Source organism: Myiozetetes cayanensis, unplaced genomic scaffold, assembly GCF_022539395.1.
Source record: "Myiozetetes cayanensis isolate MyiCay16 unplaced genomic scaffold, myiCay2020 scf14, whole genome shotgun sequence".
Classification (NCBI taxonomy): Eukaryota; Metazoa; Chordata; class Aves; order Passeriformes; family Tyrannidae; genus Myiozetetes; species Myiozetetes cayanensis.
The window spans coordinates 13,596,520-13,616,683 of record NW_026087048.1 but is presented as its reverse complement, the minus strand read 5'-3'; the positions used below and the strand labels follow the sequence as shown (position 1 = coordinate 13,616,683).

The window sequence follows — 20,164 nt, the reverse complement described above, 5'->3', positions numbered from 1 at the left end:
GGTAGACAGCAACAACAGGAGGTGGAAACAGGCAGCTGTGCAGGGGAGGAAATGGTGATATAAATACATGTTTAATTGCAGTTTAATTACAATTACTTACTAGGCAAAGTTTATTTAAATGCAGTGTAATTAGAGTGAGACCTTGATTTAATCACAGTCTTATCAGACACAGTTACTACTATTTTCCTTCGCTTCCTCCTCCTCCTCCACCTCCTCTCACTTTCCCTCTCCTGAACTTGCCCAAGAAAATTAAAAGCCAAGGCTTGAAGCAAGCAGAAGGTATCCATCTTGGAAAGTTTTCAGTTTCCTGAAAATTCAATTGCCAGGTGGCTACCAGCCCAGAATTTTCTCCCTGGAAACTGTGAAACCCCCACTCTATCTTGGCAAGTCGTTACTCTTCCTTAGCAGCTAATGATAATGGATCCTCATTAGCTGGGAATGACTTATCATGAATATAATTCATCACTGATGGCAGACCTCATAACCCATCTGCTCACAATGAGTAAATTAGACAAGTCAGAGAAGATGGATTGTTCTTTCTGATCTACCTTTGGAGTGTCTCCACATCCTGTTCCAATTAGTATGTACTGTGTCTTCACTCCATGATCTGGGTGAACATGAGGAGAGACATTTGGGTAAAACCTCTTGAACAGTTGACCCTCGATCTCATAATTCTCTGTTTTCCCTCTTCCACTGCTGGTTCTTCCTCTGCTCCTTGCCATGAGTCTGGCCATGGCAGTAGCTTGCTTCTTTAGGAGACAAACACTAACATTAGACCTCTCTTGACAATCTCTTGGTGTGTTCATGGCTTGTTCCTGCATGAAAGCTTTTCCCACTCGTAGCACTTGTTTCCTTCATGGATGTTGCATCTTTAAAAAAATATTAAGTAGTCCCAACCAATATAAGAAAGGGGAATGATGGGTTATTCCTCTACATACCCATCTGGAGCCTGCTTTGTCTCCTCTCACCTTCCTCCCTAAGGGTTAGTCATTACTTGGCTGACAGCCACTCCTATCACAGTTATTCCCACCTTTCATCATGAAGAAACTGAGGCACAGACACAGTTGTAGCTGGTGGCCTACACAGACATGGTAGACTGTGGTAGGAGGGGAAATATACACAGCAATTCGCCAAAAACACAAGGCAAGCTGGTAGTCAGGCTGCCACGAGAGTCTACAAAAGAGCAGGCGTTCAAATATTCCCTTGTGGTCTGCTACTTCCATCTCTCTTCCTGTTGCTTGTTTGCTGCCTTGAATTGGAAAAAAAAGAAAAAATTCCACTTATCTCTGTGAAATGCCCATCATGCATTTATGTACCAGTATTATCCCAAATATTTGTTAAAGAAATCTTACAACCCTCTAAAAGACAGATAGGATAAATCCTGAGGTGTACCAGGTATCTGGGAGCAGAGGACTGGTGTCCGGTCCAACATAGCATCAGTCCTTGGTAGACAATTCAAACTTTTACCATTGCCTCAAGGAGATACCTCCCACAGGGGCCAAAATATTTCTGCTTCCACTTAGGGATCACTTGTCCATGTTCTTGGACAATTCTGGAGAAGGTCTCCAGAGGTTCTTTTCTCTACAGGTGAAATCTGGTTCCCCTCTGAAGTCCACAAGCTATTAGAAAGTTTGCTCACTTCAGTGAAAATGTTTACTCCTTCCACATCAATTCCAGTTAATTCACATTGCTGTACTTTGCATGTGTCTCAGTCTTTTCTAGCAGTTCCAGACAAGGGAAAGAGTTAAATCTATCCATAAAACTGTGAAGCTATTCATTAATTACTGCATATTTTATTCTGCCATTGAACCATACTGGCCCTGCCTGAAGAAAAATTATGAACTGCTGGGGTCTTTGCACAAGGAACCAAAACCAGAGACATGGAAGCTTTTCCCTCCCTTCTTTCCTGTCATGGTTTGTTCTGCTTTCTTTTTGTTTCCTTTTTTTTTCCTCTCCTCTTCTCTCCCCTCTTTTAGAAGCTCCTGACATTTTAACAGCCTCTCTGATCACTTCCAGGTGACCTGACCATCTTTTGTACTGTTCTTGTCACAATTCATCTGGATGAGAAAACAGTAGGAAGAAAAAAAGCAAGGAGAAGTTTTAGGTTTTGCATCCTTCCTCTTCTGCTCTGAGAGCCTGTCCTTCTCCATCTCATTCAGACTGATGGTGGGGAGGAAATTGCTCCCCATCATAAGGTCTCTAAGAGCTGAGGGTCACTGAGTCCTTCATGCCCCTGTGAAGTGGGTAAATAGGCTGTGAAACCTCTTTAACCTCTTTAACCTGTTGTGCTGGGTCTTGTGTTGCAAATCATGGTAAATCACACAGAGCCAAATGGATTTTTCCCCCTGCTTTAATATTTATTTGGCAGTGAATTTTTAATAGGGAGGGACTTTCACTTGTCATCCTCCTCAGAATGCCAAGTGGGCAAAAGAAGGGAAGGGACAAACTTAGAGTAATGGCTGCGAAGTGCTGGTAGAGGGAAAAGAGGAAATATAGGAGGAAAAAGGGAAATGGGAAAGGGAAAGAGGGAAGAGAGCAGGGAGGCAGTAGTCACTGCAGCATCTTTGTTTGAAGATGAGTTTCTCAGATAACAGCAGCTCTCACAGCAGTGAACTGTTCACACACAGCAGGAAAGCAAATAAGCCTGGGAAAGAGTCTTTGACCCAAAGGCACTTGTACCCTTCCAGAGTTCATTTCTCACATCTACCCCTTGCATCAAAACAAATAAATTAATCGGTGATTTGTGAGCCTGATTTAGGGGGAAAAAAGAAAAAAAGGAAACTGGTTGTGGTGCAAAATCCATAATTACTCTAATGCTGTGTGTAACTGAGAAAAAGGGAGAAAGAGTCACCGAGGAGAGACAGATACCATTGACTAGATAAAAAGATGGTGTGGAGAGATAGAGCAAGTGCTTCAGATAGATGACGAGCATTAGATAGAGTGGATATATAGTTGAAATTAAAGAGATGGATGCTATGAGTACACATGGGAAGATACCTTGTACAGACACACTGTGAATAGATGTTGCAGGAAGAGGGATATTGTTAGATAGACAGTCACTGTCTGGAAAAAATGGGTAAAGCAACAAGTAATGCTGCAGCTAAGAACATAAAGATTGATTCTGTTGATAAATAAAGTCTATAAATAAATGTTACAGAAAGATATTTCAGTAGCCTGCCATCTATGAATATTTGACACACACATCTAAGAAACTTCATAGCACCTCATCCAAAATAAACATAACCAAGCAGCTACTAGATATGTGTGCGATTATACTGTTTAAACATTTACGAGATGTTAGCAGCTGCAGTAAAAACAACAATTTATCACCCGGTTCAAAGCTCATTTCATCCTGATAGACACATCATTTATGGCCTGGCACCAGTGTGGCAGAAAAGGCCAGACTAGCAGGTAGATAATTAAGTGCTGAAGCAACATTGGATAAGGAAAAGGAAAATATAATGTTTGGATTTCAGAATTGGAATTAGGCCACAATCTGGATACGAGCTTCCCATTTTGAATCCAGGCTTACCAAGGCATGACACATTTCACAATGATTTCCACCACTGTATTGTACTGGCCCAAGCCTGACCTTATGTGCTTGCCTGTCCCATGTAGCTGTTACATCCCCACAAGCCCCTGTAGGGAGCCCCAGCTGTCCTCAGCTGCCTTACAGACCTCGGCAAGTGTTCAAAAGTCCTGCTACTGAGTGTCCTGGCAGCAGATTGGAACATCCTGTTCTCCTGTAACAGACTTTGGACAAGAGTTATCATCTACATGGACACCTCTTCCTGCTGAGGCTGCCAGGCTTGCCCCTACACCTAGCAGGTGCTGATCAAATTGAGAGCCTTCCCATGGAGGCAAATGCTGTTGTGGTTCCTGTGGTCAGCAGTCCTGAGGACTGCCGGAGTTCAGGTCATCTGAGGAGTGAATGTGCTTTTGTACTTTATATCTTTCCACCCTCACTGTGTCTGTCCTGTCTTACCTCAGGGCTCTCCTGAGCTTTACAGAGACTTCATTTCCTTGCTGTGGTCTAGACTGAGGTTTTCAATATTCCCACTGAAATTCTATACTGAATGCTGTTTTGTTCACCTCCATAACTAATTTTCTAATCTGGGCTTTGGCAGGATCTCTCCTTTTGTTGGTTGCTCAGCCCCATACCAGGGATGCTCAGTCTCTGCTTAGCATGTGCTACCACACTGCCCTTGGAGAAGACAAGTTTTTTCTCAGAGGTGGTAGGCAACCTCCAGGCCACTGCTGATGCTGCTTGTCCAGCACAGTCCTCCTGTGCTCTGGACCCTCTGAGGGTTTATGACACACCCCAAAGCCATTCTGGCATATGCCACAGTTGGTTTGCTCAGCTCATTTCTGCCCCTTGACTTGAACACGCAGGACCACAACAAGATGAGCACAACCCTCTGTTCTTCTGCCACAGCACCTCCTCCCTCCTACAGTTATTGCTTTAAAACAGCCCTATCCATAGACTGCTTGATTTCAATTCTTGCTATCACAGGTATTATACTAGATATATGTTTTATAGATCATTTAGTCTAAGCATGCTTGTAAAGTCTCACAGAAAGAACTCCACAAACTGTCTGGTTTTTTTTTGGGCCCAAATATTGGTTCATGGGAAGAGACAATTATATGTATATTTAATGGTTTCAAACACCAAATTAAATCTGAAATGAGCTTTGAACTGTATCATCCATTTCCACTAATGATGCTTAATGTTATTGTGAGAAAATCAAGTGCTTTACATGATAGGTGTCAATTGAGTCTTGTTCAGGAGGCTGTCTAAGGGCTCTTGGGTATCACATGCTGGGAAGGTGATTAAAACCCTGCCACGTTAAGTGAGAATAGTATTTTTGGTTTTCTCCTCTCCCCTTCATTTCAATCTTTCCTAGCAGCCAGTTTCTATCTCTAAGGATATATCTTGTAATAATAATTGCTTGTTATCAGTGGATATTTGCCAGTACAGCAAAGGTATCTGAATCCAAAGTCTCCAACAGAGGAAATTGGAAAGCCTGAGTTTAAGGAGTGTTAGGTTAATCTATCTTAAAGGAGGCCCTCTGTAAGAAGTGAATTATTAGGCATTTCCTGGCTATAGGGAGTATCATGGGACAAGGATATGCCAAGTTTCTTAGGGGACAGACTTTGATAGCAGCAAGGGAATAGACAGCTCAGGAAATTTTCTTTTTTCTAGAATTGCCTCCTCGTGGACTTCTGTTGCATAGGAATGTCTAGAAATGCATGAGGAAGTGGAAGGAAGCATCTTTTTGAAGCTAGAGCTATTGGTTTGTGGTGCTTGGTTGGTCTCCTACATCATCTCAGGTCTTTGGACATATAATTTATACATTTTGCTTATTGAATTCACTCTTACCAGCTGAGTTTAATACAACCCTAATTGTGTAACTGTATTTAATTCTGAGCATTTTTGCTCCCAAACTCACAGGAGACAGTTGCAGTAAATATGTGTGTGTCAGAGAAAGGCAACCTGCAGGCTTTGTGCTGGTTTTCCCTGAGACCTGTTTCTAGTATCATGGATGAAAAAATCTGCCTAAGGGATACTCTGGGTCAGTGTATACAGCCTCTCTGGCCTTGCTCTACCATTTCCCAAGCCCCATGCTTTTCCAGAACTATACAAGCAGGCACAACCCTTCCAGGAGCGCCTGCAGTTTGCACCGTGCCTCGCCATGGTGCCCATCTGTGGAGTAAATGTGTAAGGCTGACAGGAAAAGTTTCACAGGCTCTCACTGCAGTTGCACTTATCACTGAATAATGATTCCCATCCTTGGAAGTATTCAAGAACAGGTTGGATGGGGCTTTAAACAACCTGATCTAGTGGAAGGTATCCCTGATCGTGGCAGGAGGGTTAGAATGGGATTATCTTTAAGATCCCTCCCAACTCAAATAATTTTATGATTCCATGAAATGATTGTCCTTGCACAGCAATTCTTGTTCAGTAGCAAATCAAGAAATACTCTGAGTATTAAGAATTAGGGATCTAGGCCTTGCACCCTGGCCAAGTTTTGACACAGGGCATATTTCTCTTATTTTTCATTCCTTAAAATTTTTGCACCAGTTCCTCACTGGCTTTGCTTTCTGTACTAAAAATTACAAGATTTAGAGTAGTGTCATTCCATGCCTCAGAAATAGCTGCAAGATTAGTGGTGAATGATGCTGTTTGGGAGTTCAGCTGTTCAGCTGGGACATGCCAGTACAGCTCCATGCACATCAGCAGCCCTGTTCCTGATAAATCACCAGGCTGCTTCCCTTTTCAGAAAGCAGTATGAGGTGTTCCAGGCTGCAAAGCTTGTATGTAAAGTAAATGCATTGTTATTTAAAAGTGATTCATATTGTTGGGAGGCCTGGCAAGGTGAGCTGATTGGTGGGTAAGCAATGGAGTGTAATAGCCCTTGGAAAACTGCTGTGTAATAACAGCTTTGATTCCTTGCAGGATGAAACTGTATAATGTTGCCATCTTTCCTGTACCTTTCATGGACACAGTACTTGATATACACTAAGTGTATTACTTTGTCATCTGGACTGATAGCTGGTCTGATCCTCCTGGGCTTTGCTAGTCTGCTTGTGGAGAAGTATGAAGTTTTCGAACAAAGTTTTAGGCTTAAGGTAACACCTAAATTATAGATTTCTGAAGTCGCCTTGGCAGTGTTTCTTGATAGGCTGCTTTTTGAGCTGAGCTGATAACCCATCTTGCCTCAGAAATGCTTTTTTTTCCCCCTCCTTGATACTGAATTGCCTGTATCATGCTCCATTAAATCTGACACAGTTTATCTGCGGGTTGGCTGTGCAGAAAAGGAGAAAGTCCAGCCTGGCAAACTCAGGGTAAAGTCAGCAGCAGTCTGAATTGGCTGCAGCTGCTCCTCCATTCTAATATCTCCATCATTCCCAGAGCCTGTGTCTCTCAGCAGCATACAGAGGTTTTTTAAGGGGTTGTGTGTTACTGGCACTGGAATTGTTATTGTGAGGGTACCCACCTATAGCTGGTGCAACAGAAAGGTCTGTAGAGAAAATGATGCCATCATGATTTGGTGGAGAAGGAACAAGAAAAGAGATTCTATTACAGTACACATCAATCAAGAACACTGTATGTATTCATGAATATAACCTTCCCAAATCATCCCCTCTGTGAAATGTGTTTGTACATTCTAGCACTTGGATTTGTACACTGGCAAATATAATTTTTGTGGGCTTTTCCATGCCTTGGGGGACAATTTATGAGCCAGAACAACTAGCTATCTGGTCTTTTCATGATGTTTCAGTTCCTGGAAGATGGAATTCACCATGAGAAGAGCAGATGTCACTTAATTTTGGTGCAATAAGCAGCTTCCTGAAGCAGAGACAAAATGAGGAGCTAAGAAAAGATGAATACAAAGGCAAATGCCAGGAAATACAAGAAGATTTCATGACTAATGAGGATTTCAGGTCCAGCTGAATGAGCATGCATGAGTCCTCACCCTTTGTTTCTTGGAGCTGGATTTGCCAGCCAGGATAGCTGGACAGTTTAAAATCAGAGGCCAAAATGGATACAGAAAATCTGGCAGCTTGTGGAGGTTTCTTTCCCATCTGAATAATCTCTCCTTCACTTTTATGACTTCAGTTGTTTTCAGTACTGCAAGAATTAGAATGTTTCTTGTTGAAATATGATCTGGCCACTAATCCTTAGTATTATTGAGCACCTCTCTGTCCTCCCGATGTCAGCAAGAGTCCTACATCCTCATCGTCCCTCAGCTAAACTCTTCATTTCTGTCTGGCAGAACCATGAAAACTGACTTCTGTTCCCAGTGGATCTGGAAACTTGCTAGTTTCTTTCTTGGTTTGCTGAGAGGTGTTTTTGGACCAAACCCACCAATGTTATTAAGCACTTATTTTCTCACTGCTTTCAGTGGAGAGAAAAGCACTTACATAGAAGAGGTAATTAAACAGCTCTGCACACTCATCCAGACCAGAGAGGTAATGGCAGGCTTCAGATACACCTGGGCTTTGCCACTCAGCCAGGTAGAAGGATGGAGCCCTCTGTGTCCCCCATTACTGGGGAATTCGGGCAAAGAGAGAAAAGCAGTTTGCTCACAGTGACTGTGAGCCCACAGAATACAGAACTTGTATCTTTCAAACCCAGGTGCTTTAACCACATAATTCAATTTTCCCTTGATGTACAGCCTGACATATCTTTTCAGTCACTTAGTCTGCACACAAGAACTGACCTTTTATCATTTTTAGTTGTAAATCAGAGAGTGACGTTAAATGCTCAGGGTGGTTCTCTATAAAGTGATTGTTTCACTGCTCTACACTGCTATAATTTGCCCCATCCATCCAAATACATGTCTTCCTTTAATGAAATGAATACTTTTGTCAGTTTATGTTGCTTCAGCTTTCACTCAGAATATGCTTGCTTCTGTGTGGCATGTTAGTATTCTCTTAAGAATTTATATAAGCATTTATAAATATACAAGCATATTCTCATACAGAAAAATAAAGAAAGTGTAATTGCAACTTTCAGGTAAAATACATAGAATATTTTGGCAGGCATTTGAACATTGATTTTTGTAAAATATTCAGAAAATACTCATGTTAACAGCGATTTTAAAAATTGCTCCCTGATGGGAGTAGATAGATGCTACAAGCTACAAATGGATTAGTTTGAAAACTGTATCTCCCTGTTATACAGGGGAAACCTTATTAAATACCTACAACAGGAACACAGAAAAAAATTTTTGGAGATCTATTATACAACAAATGGCAACAACAGCAATGGCAATTTTGCTATGTGCTTTACTCTTCTTTTTGCAAGGCAATGCTGTCTCCTTAGATCAGAGCAAATGGTCGTTGTTTTTCCTCTTTCCTCTGTTTACTGGGAGTCATATGTTCCTGGCTGGAAGGTCCTTCTGGCACGAAGAATCCCTTTTGAAACCCTATTTGAACTCTGAAAGAAGATGAAGGTGATGCTTCATATTTTTGTCAGCTCTCCATGCTTGTTGTTTTTCTTGTTCATCCTTGCAGTTCCTGACAGACAAATTTTAGGAGGCAGAGAGAACATAATGAAATATTTGCTATTCTTCATGAAACATCTGGCAGGGCTTTGGCAAGATCAGGGAATTAGCAAGAGTTGCCACTTTTATATGCAGTAGCTGACATTTTTTGTTGTCCTTAATGGAGTCCAAAGCATATGCAAATCAGCTGTGTAATGAGTGAGGTTAAGCAAGGTTTTGGATTTGGTTCCATATGGTGTTAAAAACATAATTGATCAGAATGTTTTGAAATATATTGAACATGAGTGTTCAGATTTGTTTTATCTGAATCTCATTATGTCAGAGAAGAGATTTAAGCTGAGGGCAGAAGCTGAAGTTTAAAGCTGGATCTATTATTGCTTATTTATGATCACACATACTTCATCAGATGTTTCTGCTATAAACCCCACTTCAAGTTGCTTTAAAGGCAAAATAAATTTATCTGACCTTGCCTTTGTTGCCTTTCATTCTTACAGGTTCTTATGGGTACATACATAGAGTCTCTCTCTCTGTCACTGTCTGTCTGTCTATCTGTCTGTCTCTCTTTCCTAACTATAATATCAACTAAACAAGCCTGGAACCTCTTAGGCTTCAGTGCTTTGCTATCATGTTAGCCTTAACTGTTTTCAGTGTGCTCCAGAAACTGTTTTCTGTGACCCTTAAGCTGAGATTTGCCTTAAGCCTTTCCTTAAAAGCAGAACAGTGGCAAAACAGCTGTTGAACCCCCAGGTGGTGCCATACCCTGTCCCCTCTCTGGGTGCTCCAGAAAAAGAATCATTCTTTTTACCAGAGCTGAATACTTTTAGTCCCAGTTGTTGTTTACCCATTTGAAGCATGTGATTGTGAAAGCAGATCTATGCACAGGGGTTTCTAAAATGGTCATTCCTTACTTTAAGAGGTACAAGAATGAGTCAGGTTCACGTGGAATAGGAATATATCCTGATTTCCTTACTGAGAATCCAAGATCTTTTGCCACACAGTCTTGCTTTAAGCTCTTGAATAGCTGCTGATAACAGGATATTTTAGATAACCATTTCTGCTTGCCTCTTGACCATCCTAATATATCTCAAGTCCTACCCAGATGGTCTAATTTCCCCTGCAAGTGACCTCCTGCTTTATCAACACTCACCTGAGGACTGGAGTCAAAGAACTGGCTCGCTCTGGTCGCAGCCAGCTCTTTCCCTGACGTTACTTCCACTTGAATGCAATACCATCAAGGTTCAGTGATTACCTATTGTTATCTCTCAGGTAGCTGTAGGATTATCTCCTGAGACCTCCTATGTCTTGTAATGAAAACTGTGCTCTGGATACAGAGCAAAACATGTAACTGTGTGTGTATGTCAGTGTGTGGGTGTCTGAGTGTGAGTATATATGTGTGTCTATTATTTATGTGCCTTTAAGGAAAGATATATAAGTGATGGTGATTTACTTTGTGGGCTTGTTTAGACACATTTATGTATTTATATACACACACATTTACACATCTGTCATAGATTCTCTGAAACATCAGAGTGGGTAGCAACTAAATAAAGATTTTCGTGAAGAAAAGCTAGTTACAACCAAGAGGTTTCTTTTTCCTCCAAGGGATACAGTGATTGGAATTTAGTCATTTACAGCACTTATCAGTTCAGTCAAGTAATTAGATATATATCTGTCATCTGCCGTGCAAACAAATATTTGCATGCATAATTATCTGACCTAAAAAATACATAAACCAGATATATAACTACAGTGTAGACTTGTCTTGGCCATCTTAAAACATTTTGCTTTCAAAATCCAAAATCCTTAAAAGTTGCTCAGGGAGAACTAAGGGAAATATACATATGAAACTTGGACTTCTGAAATTAATAATATAAAACCAGTAGATAGAGTCAGTGGAATTATATGAAAGAGCACCAAGGGAAACAAGAACCCAGGAGAACCTGCCTGTCTTTACATTCTTTACCCTCAGCAGTAAAATTTTTTTAGCATCCAAGTCTAAATCTTTCCACATTTCTTTCCCCCATACAGTGCCAATATCTCAACTACTGGAAGCACCTAAAGGCAATTACAAAGATTCCAATGAACTTCCTGTATTACTTGGGCTGCACTGCTAAGTATCATCAATAGCATGGTTATCGTTTTGAGAACAAATTGCTTGAGGTATAGATATTGTAAGAAAAACTCCCAAATGCTTTCAAAATCATATTTTCAGCAACTCTTTCAATATTCAGTACCCTAATGAGTTCTGGTAGTCACAGTAAATACCTGTCCATACAAGGGGACTTGACTGCTCATATTTCCACAAGAAGCTTAATCTGTAGAAAGCCAAAATGTTACACTTTCTTGAAGAATTTCCTCTGATTCTTAAATTCAGACCAAACCCAAATAGTGCTGCCTGGTGGACGGATATTATTCCATTTATTTTACGTCGCCCATCTTTTATTTCCTGTGTTTATACCTCATTTTTAATGAATATAACAAGATCACAATGGACCTAATTTCAAACCATCTACTGTTGGTTGCTTCACTGAAGCTGGCCATAAATATCTGTTCAACATGAAACTGCAGCACCAAGCCAAAGGTAGAAAAATATACCAATGAGGTGTCTCACAGGTACTCATTAGATAACTACTTCTAATTGATTTTAATAGCAAACACAAGTTAGGCTGCCTGCCTGCTGATCTGGAGCTGATGCTATGTAATATTGTTCCCTTAAGTAAACACCAGCTTGTAGTGCAGTATGGATCTAAAACCCAAGATTTGTCCTAAGCTTTCCCGAGATACTCTAAACCAGGCTTAGTTTCCCAACAGTGCCTGAATATTTCACACAAATATATCACTTATTTTATATATATATATATATATATACTTCTTTTATAAATATGTATACTTCTTTTAAGGTCTTCAACTTGCTTAAAATTTGTGTCCCAGGGCTTGAGCTCTGGTGTCCTATATTTTGGCCCAAATCTTAACAACACAGTGCGGTACAGATGTAAGCAGTCAGGTCTCAAGTTTTCTACAGGGATATCTCATGTTGCCAAGGCATTAACACCAAAGCTGTTGCTGGATGCCAGTTTTTGGTGAATGAGCTATTCCCCTAACTTGTGCAGAGTGGCTGAACTCGTTTGGTGTGACTGAAATTGAACAGGTTGTGTGGTACGTCTGTGGGGATGAAGTCAGAGTTGTCTATGCTTATGCCCATGCTTAGGTTCATGTATAACTAACTTCTCACCATAGTGGAAATTTTACTCAGTACCCTGGTTTCGCTTGTCAGTGGTGACAGCGAAAAGCTGCTCTGGTCATGTTGTCCTTATAAGGAACAGATTTACAGGATCGTTAGTGTTTTGTCCAAGCCAGGTAAGAGTGTCATCACAAACTGAAGTGAATATGCCAGTTCAGAAATCTTTCCTAAAGTACCCATAGGATGGTGCTTTCCTGTGCTGAGATGTAAATGTATTTAAAGAAAAAAAAAAAAAAAAGATACAAAACCTAAGAACTGTTGAAGCGTGAGAGCAGAATTGTTTGGGGTCTGCAGCAACTGCCATAGCTTCATTTCGTGGCTGACTTGTATCTGTTCAAGTCAGTGGGTTTTATTAATGGTTACAAGCCTACAGCTATAAGAATGCTAAAGATGCAATGTTTTCCCTGCACTGATATATAGATTGGTTCCCCATTAGGAAGAAATTAATGATTGTTCTTAAGACTGAATCCACAGCCTCTGGCTTCTCAACAGCTTTTCCATCCTGCAAGTCTAAAGATCATCTCATGTGAATTTTGTTGGTTAGCATTAGAAACACACCTGGATTTGAACTGAGATGTCTGGAATACAGGAATGTCAGGTAATGTCAAGTACCTTTCAAATGGGAGAAAAATGTGTTCTTGTCCTCTATGCAAACTCATCTTTCACAGAAAGATCAAAGCTGTCCCAGCGACATGGTGCAATTCAATTAAATGAAGTCCTTCAAGGCTTTTCCATTTCCCTACCACGTGTAAAGAGAGGTGTGTACCCAACACCTCCCTGCTCTTATAGCAGCATAAGCCATCTTATCACCACTAAGGAGACTGGAAACAGTCATTCCTGATAAGACTAACAGTTTATGCCAGATGGAAGTAAAATGCTGTCCAGGGCTAAATTGTTGCAAGCCCGAATGAACATTAGGGGACAGTATTGGCCAGGAGTCAGCCTGTTTCTTCCTCTTCATACTCTCCTTTTATTTACAAGTTGTCTTCCCTTCTCTCTAAATAAAACCCCATTTACTCCTTACTTATCTAACTGGTGCACCAGACACCCGTTTCTAATCTGACCAAATCAATTATAAATATTGCAGCCTACAATTAGCCTGGGAACTCCTGGAAAACTAATTATTTAGAGCCTTAGCAATGAATTATACCTTTCTCTTGGCTATTTGCAGCAGGAAATAAAAAAGGAAAAAAAACCAACCTACACTCAAAACAAGACCAAATACCTCTCAGCCACTGCAAACAGAATTCAAGGCCATGTTTAATTATGTTCATATTGTTGGTGAAAGGATGGGCCGTGGTGGGCTGAAAGCCAAGGCACCTGGCATTGCCTTGGGCTTAGAATGTATTTTCTCAGGAGGTGGTGTAAGATGCAAAAGTCCTTGGCAAAGAGTCTTTGGGAAGGGGAATCCCATGGGAATCTACAAAGTTCATGTCATTAGTGTTTACTGTGTAGAAACAAAGAAGGTGAATGCAATAGTTCTTTCAGCTGGAGTCATCTTGCATCAGTACATAACTGATCCCCTCCCTTGGCGAGGTCAGGGACTAAATAGAGCTTTGTCTGGCATTTCTCAGGCCGGGGTGGTGGGGGTGCCAGGCTTCTGTCTAGGGAGCTGCTGAATTGCAGAGATGAAATTAGAAAGTCATTACAAGGTGTGCTGCACACCCTGTAGCAACAGAATCCAGACACAAAGGGCAAACTAAAGCCCTTCCTTGTTGGCACCTTGTTGCTGCAGTGTACTTCTTACAGGTGTAATTACCTGAAAGCATCATAGTTGTTTCATCTATGTCCTCAAATACTACTTTATGAAGCAATTAAAGGCAGGATTGTACTCTGGGATTACTGCAAATGCGGCTGCTTAAGGTTCATTTTAGATTCATTACAAGCCTTCAGAAGCAGTGTTCCTGCTTTTAATAAAACATATGGTTTCCTCAAAAGCAAAACTGTGCAAGATCACACACCCTTTTAGATTTGGTGACGTAGGTGGAATTTTAATGTCAGAAAACCCAGAAGAACAAGGCAATCCCAATTCACTGCAGAGATGGCAGTGTATCTTTAAAAACTGCAGGACACTTTACTTGCCAGCACATATATGTAATTGTTCATACAATAGGTAAAACTTCTTTGGAAAAGAATGAGCAATTCCCCTTCTGCACAAGTGATAACTATGATCAGGAACTTTCTGGGGTCTCCAGTTCCTGCTTGGGGAAAAAGTGTACCCTTCTTTCAGGTGAACACTGTAATTGCTGAGAACTTGACCTGTTTAGATCAGACATGAATCTTTTTTCTGCTTTTTCTTCTCATGCAAAAATGTCTGATCTCTTGAAAAATTTCAGTAAAGCCTTTTTCTGCCTTATTTAGTCTATGAACTGTATTAAAGATGTGCTTGGTTCATTATACACAGCCACATCCCTGATTTGGGCAGCTTCCAAAGGATTGGGACATACCATGACTGAGAGAAGATTTAAGGCAAGGAGAAAGTAGGGTTACAGACAGAGTGACTATGCAGCTACCGGGGTGTTATTTTTCACTGCAGAGAGAAGCTGAGGACATGTTTGCTTGTTTATTGATACATTCTTCAGAGAGAATAATTGGTACATCCATGACCAGCAGTGGTCCCCACACTCAGCTTTTTCCTCCTTTTTTTGTGAATCATTTAACCCCCTCCCTCCTTCCCCCACCCCCCTTCCACTTTTGCCTTGGAAAGGCTGCAACAAATTTCAAAAGAGTGAGAGGAACAATATGAGAAAAAAAGGAAAATGCTCCCCTTCCTTCTTTAATGTGCTGCAACTGTGAGGCCTGTCAAGTGAAGGGCAAGCAGAAACCCTGAACAATGGTCACAGATTCCCTAAGAGGGACAGTTGTCACCGCCTGTTCTTTCCAGCAGAAAAAATAAAACGTGCTCTACTTTGAGCCAGCCAGTAGAATACACAGCGAGTGAGTGACCTACCACATCAGCAAAATGCAAGTGAAAAATCTGGAGAAATTACTTAGGAAAGCTCTGGTTCTCTCCATGCCCTGGCAGTGTATCTACAAGTGAAGGAGAATTATGTATGGAAGAGAGATCACCACTCATCCCCATGTGCAGCATGTAGCTATAGTTTATCAACCACAACTACAGCCTGTCTTTTCTGAAGTGTGGCTCAGCAGGACAGCTGACTTGCCAGGTTGCTGTCCAGCTGTGACCTAACAGGTAGGCTGACTTAGAATGAGAGGTTGGCAGTAGGCACCTAAAAGAAGTGTTTTCCATTCATAACACAAAGTTCCAGTCATGCTGACATGTAATGAAGGACTGGACCCCCTTCTTCTCCTCACATTAAGTCAGGAAAAAACCCTGGAATTATTTTACAAGGTACCAGAAGTTGCTTGCTTTCCAAAACCAAGCAAACAAAAAAACACACCTACGTAGAAAAGGAGAACTAATTAAGATTAAGTCATATCTGAATAAATATGCAAATTAAAAATCAAAACAAAGAAATTCTATTTATCACATCGTGAAGTTGCAAATTGCTGTTGTGGCTCCAATCGGCTGGAATAGATGAGGGCTATGAGGCCATAGGTTTTGAAGATCAACCACATGTTTTATTGTGATAGCTGGGGGACTCTTGGCTGCAGGTATATTGCCAGCCTTCCCCCACCCCGCTTCTGTACTGCATTCACATTCGGTGGTATTCATAGACTATGTTTGTCTTGGAGTTCTCTAATGTAGTGTCATTGGTTTTCCTCTTTGTTTACCTTCTGTAAGACAACATCATTATTCTTTGGTAAATCTGTTTCATATCTCCTGGGTTCAGTTTTTTTGTTTGTTTCTTTCTCTCTTTTTTTTTTTTTTTTTGGGAGTGGGGGAGATGGGGAGGGCACGTGATGTTTTTTCTTAACTTTTAAAAATCAGATTAAAAACAAATGAACAAGTAAAAAACCACCAATACTCTGTTGGAAAAGAAAACAATAGTCTAGATGCTGGAGAAACTGCTACTATGGTCAGTGCTACCTGGCTTGCTTGTTCGCTGTCACAGCAAAGGAACAAGGATCAGAACAAATTAGGATGAGAGTCTTCTTCCCTGACCTCTAAACAGGGTCTAAGCACATCCTCACTTGTGGGGAACCTCTCCCTGCAGTTTATCTCCCCACTGTTGAGTTGTCATGGCCTTTGCGTGTCCTGTGTATGCAGGCAACAAGGGAGAGTTTTGATATCCATTACAAAGGTTTTATGCACAAATACTTGCTTCCTAAAGACTGTCCCTTCATTCTTCAATGTAAATAAATGGTAGTTTTGTATGTTTTTCGTCTTTCATTCTTGTTTGTTGTCTTCCAGATTTCCCTTCCATAACAAAGTGTTTGTGTGGTAGAAGTAATTTTCCCCTTTTACTCAGAAATAAAGTTCTAAAATCGTTTAATTTATTGAAAAATTTAGAAGATTCTATTATTTGGCTCCCCAGATTTAAGTAATAATAGGGACTTTTTTTTTCTTTTTTTTGGATTGTTATCCTGTTAATGCAAATGTTTGACCTTCAGTTCCTAGGTTGCAAATTGTTCTATCTGTAAAATATTAGTGATCTGGGTAACAGCTATGGCCTGTCCCAATGGCATTAGCAGCTCCTTCAAAATGTCCAAGTGCAATATTGAAAGTAGGTATGCTTTGGACCTTTTTGATTGCAAAGTTGCAAGAGCAGAACCTATAAATGAAAACTCTGGTTCCCCTGAGTTTAGTCAGCTTTGAACCTTATCATAGGTACTCAGTATCAAGGTAATTCATGCCATACCTGCATATGAAAAATAAAAGAAGAAATCAAACCCACTGGTCAGACGCAGTCAGGACCACTGCTGTTGCTGTTTGTGCTGGGAGGATTGTCCTGGTTTGTTTAGTTTGTTTCATGTCACATCCTCATTTTTAGTATGAGTTCCTCCTGACCCAGATTTCTGAGCAGCCTAAGTAGAGCCAGAAACTGTAAAAGTGCATAATTATTCTTCTATTTATTTTTAAGCTGTACAGCTCTATTTAGCTTTCAGAAAATCCTTTATACCCAGCCTTTGAAGTAAACTAACCCAGAGATCAGCAAGAGAAGGAGAAGTGGGTTAACACTGCTTCTTTCTGCTTGCAGAGTAGTCTGTATACAGTTAAGATCTGGAGTCTGAGCTAGGAAAATCTTACTCCTTTTTTGGAGTGCAGAAGAGAGGAGGGATCAATACATCCAAAAGCAATACTTTACACCTTTGGTATGTTCTGAAACCTCAGATGCTGCCACTGCTGTGAAACAGCTGAGAGCTGGAAGATTATTCTGGTTACTGACATGTAAATGAGCAGACCACACATTAAAGCTGTGTATGCTCCATCTGCCAAGCCATTTATCCTTCCCAGCTCGGGACAAATTAGAAACTCTGGCCCAGAGGTGGAATGTTATTATTCCTTTCCCAGTCCCCCAAAGCAATACATTCCCCTACTTTAAGTCTGATTGAAAACATTGACCTGGAGGTGAAAAACACACTATCTGTCCCCCTGATTCATCCAGACTCTGACCCAGACAGCACTGACATCACAGGCTTCTTTCTGGTCTCAAAAAATTACCTAATGGCAAGAGACCAAGGTGGGGTAACCTACCTTTCTGAGAACCAGACGATGTGTCTGTGACATCCACTTAGTCTTTCCTCAGCCATTCAGGCTTGCCTCTGAATTTGGCCCTTCCTCAGCCAGTCATGCTGTCACAGCCTTTCCATGCTCTTCACCAAATACAACCACTCCTGGTGCCTCTGCCCTCCTTGGAGCCAGTGTGCTTGAAGACCCAAGAGCCTTTGTTTTTTGTTCATGCTCCCTCTTGTTAGCAGTGCTCTGAGCTTGCACAGAACAGGAGGAAAAAGATGCCAAAGCACTTCAACCACCTGGATTAATTAGGTCTTACACTAAATGTGAACTACAGTGAGGTGGATGATGATTAAACCAGCAACCTTCTGGAAAGTGAATACCTTCTTCTCTGCTATATTTCAGCTTCTGTAACCTTGTAAGTGCCTAAAGGCAAGAACAGTGTTGTCTGTATGTAAAGCACTCTGTTTCTGCATAAGCAATAGCAGTAATAGTGATAAGAATAATAATGCTTTACTCCTGTGAGGTTGGTATCAGTCTTCATTTTACAGATGATGAAACAGACACAAAGACATACAGGAGCTTGCTTAGTGCCATCTCATCCCTTATTAACAGAGCCAAGGTTGAACCCAGAAAACACATTTCGCTGTTGCTTGCTCTTACCCCTGACAACACTCCCTCCTTTGGTGACGTCCAGTCTCTCTTGTGATTTTTCTGCAGAAGGTGCAGCAACAGCAGCCTGGAGTCTGATGATGAACCTCCTTGTGTGGAAGATATTGATTACAATACTGACAGTATCTCTGATTGCGAAGAGGACTTCTCAGAGCTAGACCAAGAGATCCAGGAGTCCCTCTCATGGGTGGAAGGCGAGAGAGAAGATGAGGGAGTGACTACAGGAAAGACATGCAGCTCCAGGGCTCTAAAGGGGCTCTACATTTCCAACCAGCCAGCCCCCAACAGTACGGCTCTTCCTCTGGGTTCAACAGCGCTTGGGCTGTACAATGGGTTCAAGAGCAGTCCTGTGTGAACAAGGCTGTGACTTGCAGGGCAGCAAGCAAATGGGTCACTGCTCATGTTTGCCTGTTTGCCAGCTTCAGCATCCTTCCCAGATGCGTTGCTTCATATGTGTACACCAGGCAGAGTGAGATGCCACTAGCCCAAATGGTACCATGTGAGTTTATCCTTTCCTAAATATAATCCTCACTTTCCTGGATGCCTCTATTATGTGGTTTCATACAGGCTGACCTAAGGAATAGTATGTTCATACCAAGGAACTCGAAATGATTCTCCTTTTCCTACATTAGGCAGCCTTTGCCTGGAGAAGGGACAGTTGCTGATGCCTTTTCCCAGAGCTCTCTGTTGCCCTTCATTTCTCTTGAGCTGTAGAACATGTATCTGATTTCTATCTGATCAGAATTTTTACAGTGTGTTCAACAGGTTGGGTCAGGCTGTGCATGTTTTTGAGCTGGTTATATCTCAACAGCAGCATAGGAAATCCAATGTGCCATAGTAAGAAAAGCAGCAGTGACAATACATAGCAAACCTCTGGAAACCAGGGCTGAACTGATCAATAGATTAGTCATGGTGGAAATATCCAAGAGTGACTTTAGCCCAGGCATCAGTCAGAACACTTTCTTTAATCCCCAAATGGAGAAAAATTAGATTTCTCCTAAAATTGCCTTCAAACACATATCCCAGTTCCTGAGAATCCGTCACAGACTGAGAACCCACACATGTTCCCAGTATCCCTAACGAATGAGATCACATCACTGCATCTCACACTTCACATTGCCTGAACGTCTCACGTGTCTTAGGCTCTGCTGCTGCCAATGGGGAAGTCCTGAATCCAAATGGAACTAACTGTATGATGCAAGGGGCTCACAACTCTGTCACTGCTTTGTGAGGCTCAAGGAAAAGGATGAATGTATAGTGTGTTGTAGCATTACAGCCTGCAAGGACTCCAGTGATTACCAGTGGTGATTATTATTAATATTGATGCATGATTAAAAGCACCATGTCATCCTCCCATTTCTGTGCTGTTTGTAGAGAGAATTCCCAGTGCAGAACAAGGTTTTCTCTCATGTGTTTCTGGACACCTTTCCTCAGACTACCTAGACATATTTTCCAGCAGGAAACTATGCTTTAGACAAAAAGCTTCCTCCTGTCCTGCTGGGTTTTAAATATCCACATATTTTAAAGTCTTCACTAGTACATAAGAGTTCACTCTGTCTCTATGATGCTACTCAAAAGACAAGCAGCTTGGGTCCTTAGAAGCCAAGCTTCTAAGCCCAAACTAATTAATTAGATGTGGTGTGTGCCCCTGTACAGATGTGC

At 41.3% G+C, this 20,164-nt stretch overlaps 1 protein-coding gene across 1 annotated transcript in view; it reads left to right on the top strand.

The window, feature by feature from the left end:
* The window catches only part of AGBL1 (AGBL carboxypeptidase 1), a 251,982-nt gene extending 232,056 nt beyond the window's left edge, over positions 1-19,926 (top strand). Inside the window, exon 23 of the mRNA XM_050309740.1 lies at positions 18,551-19,926. Coding sequence (XP_050165697.1) covers positions 18,551-18,857 — 307 coding nt within the window. The 3' untranslated portion in view covers positions 18,858-19,926. The remainder of the gene's footprint in view (positions 1-18,550) is intronic.
* The last annotated feature ends 238 nt before the right edge of the window (positions 19,927-20,164 follow it).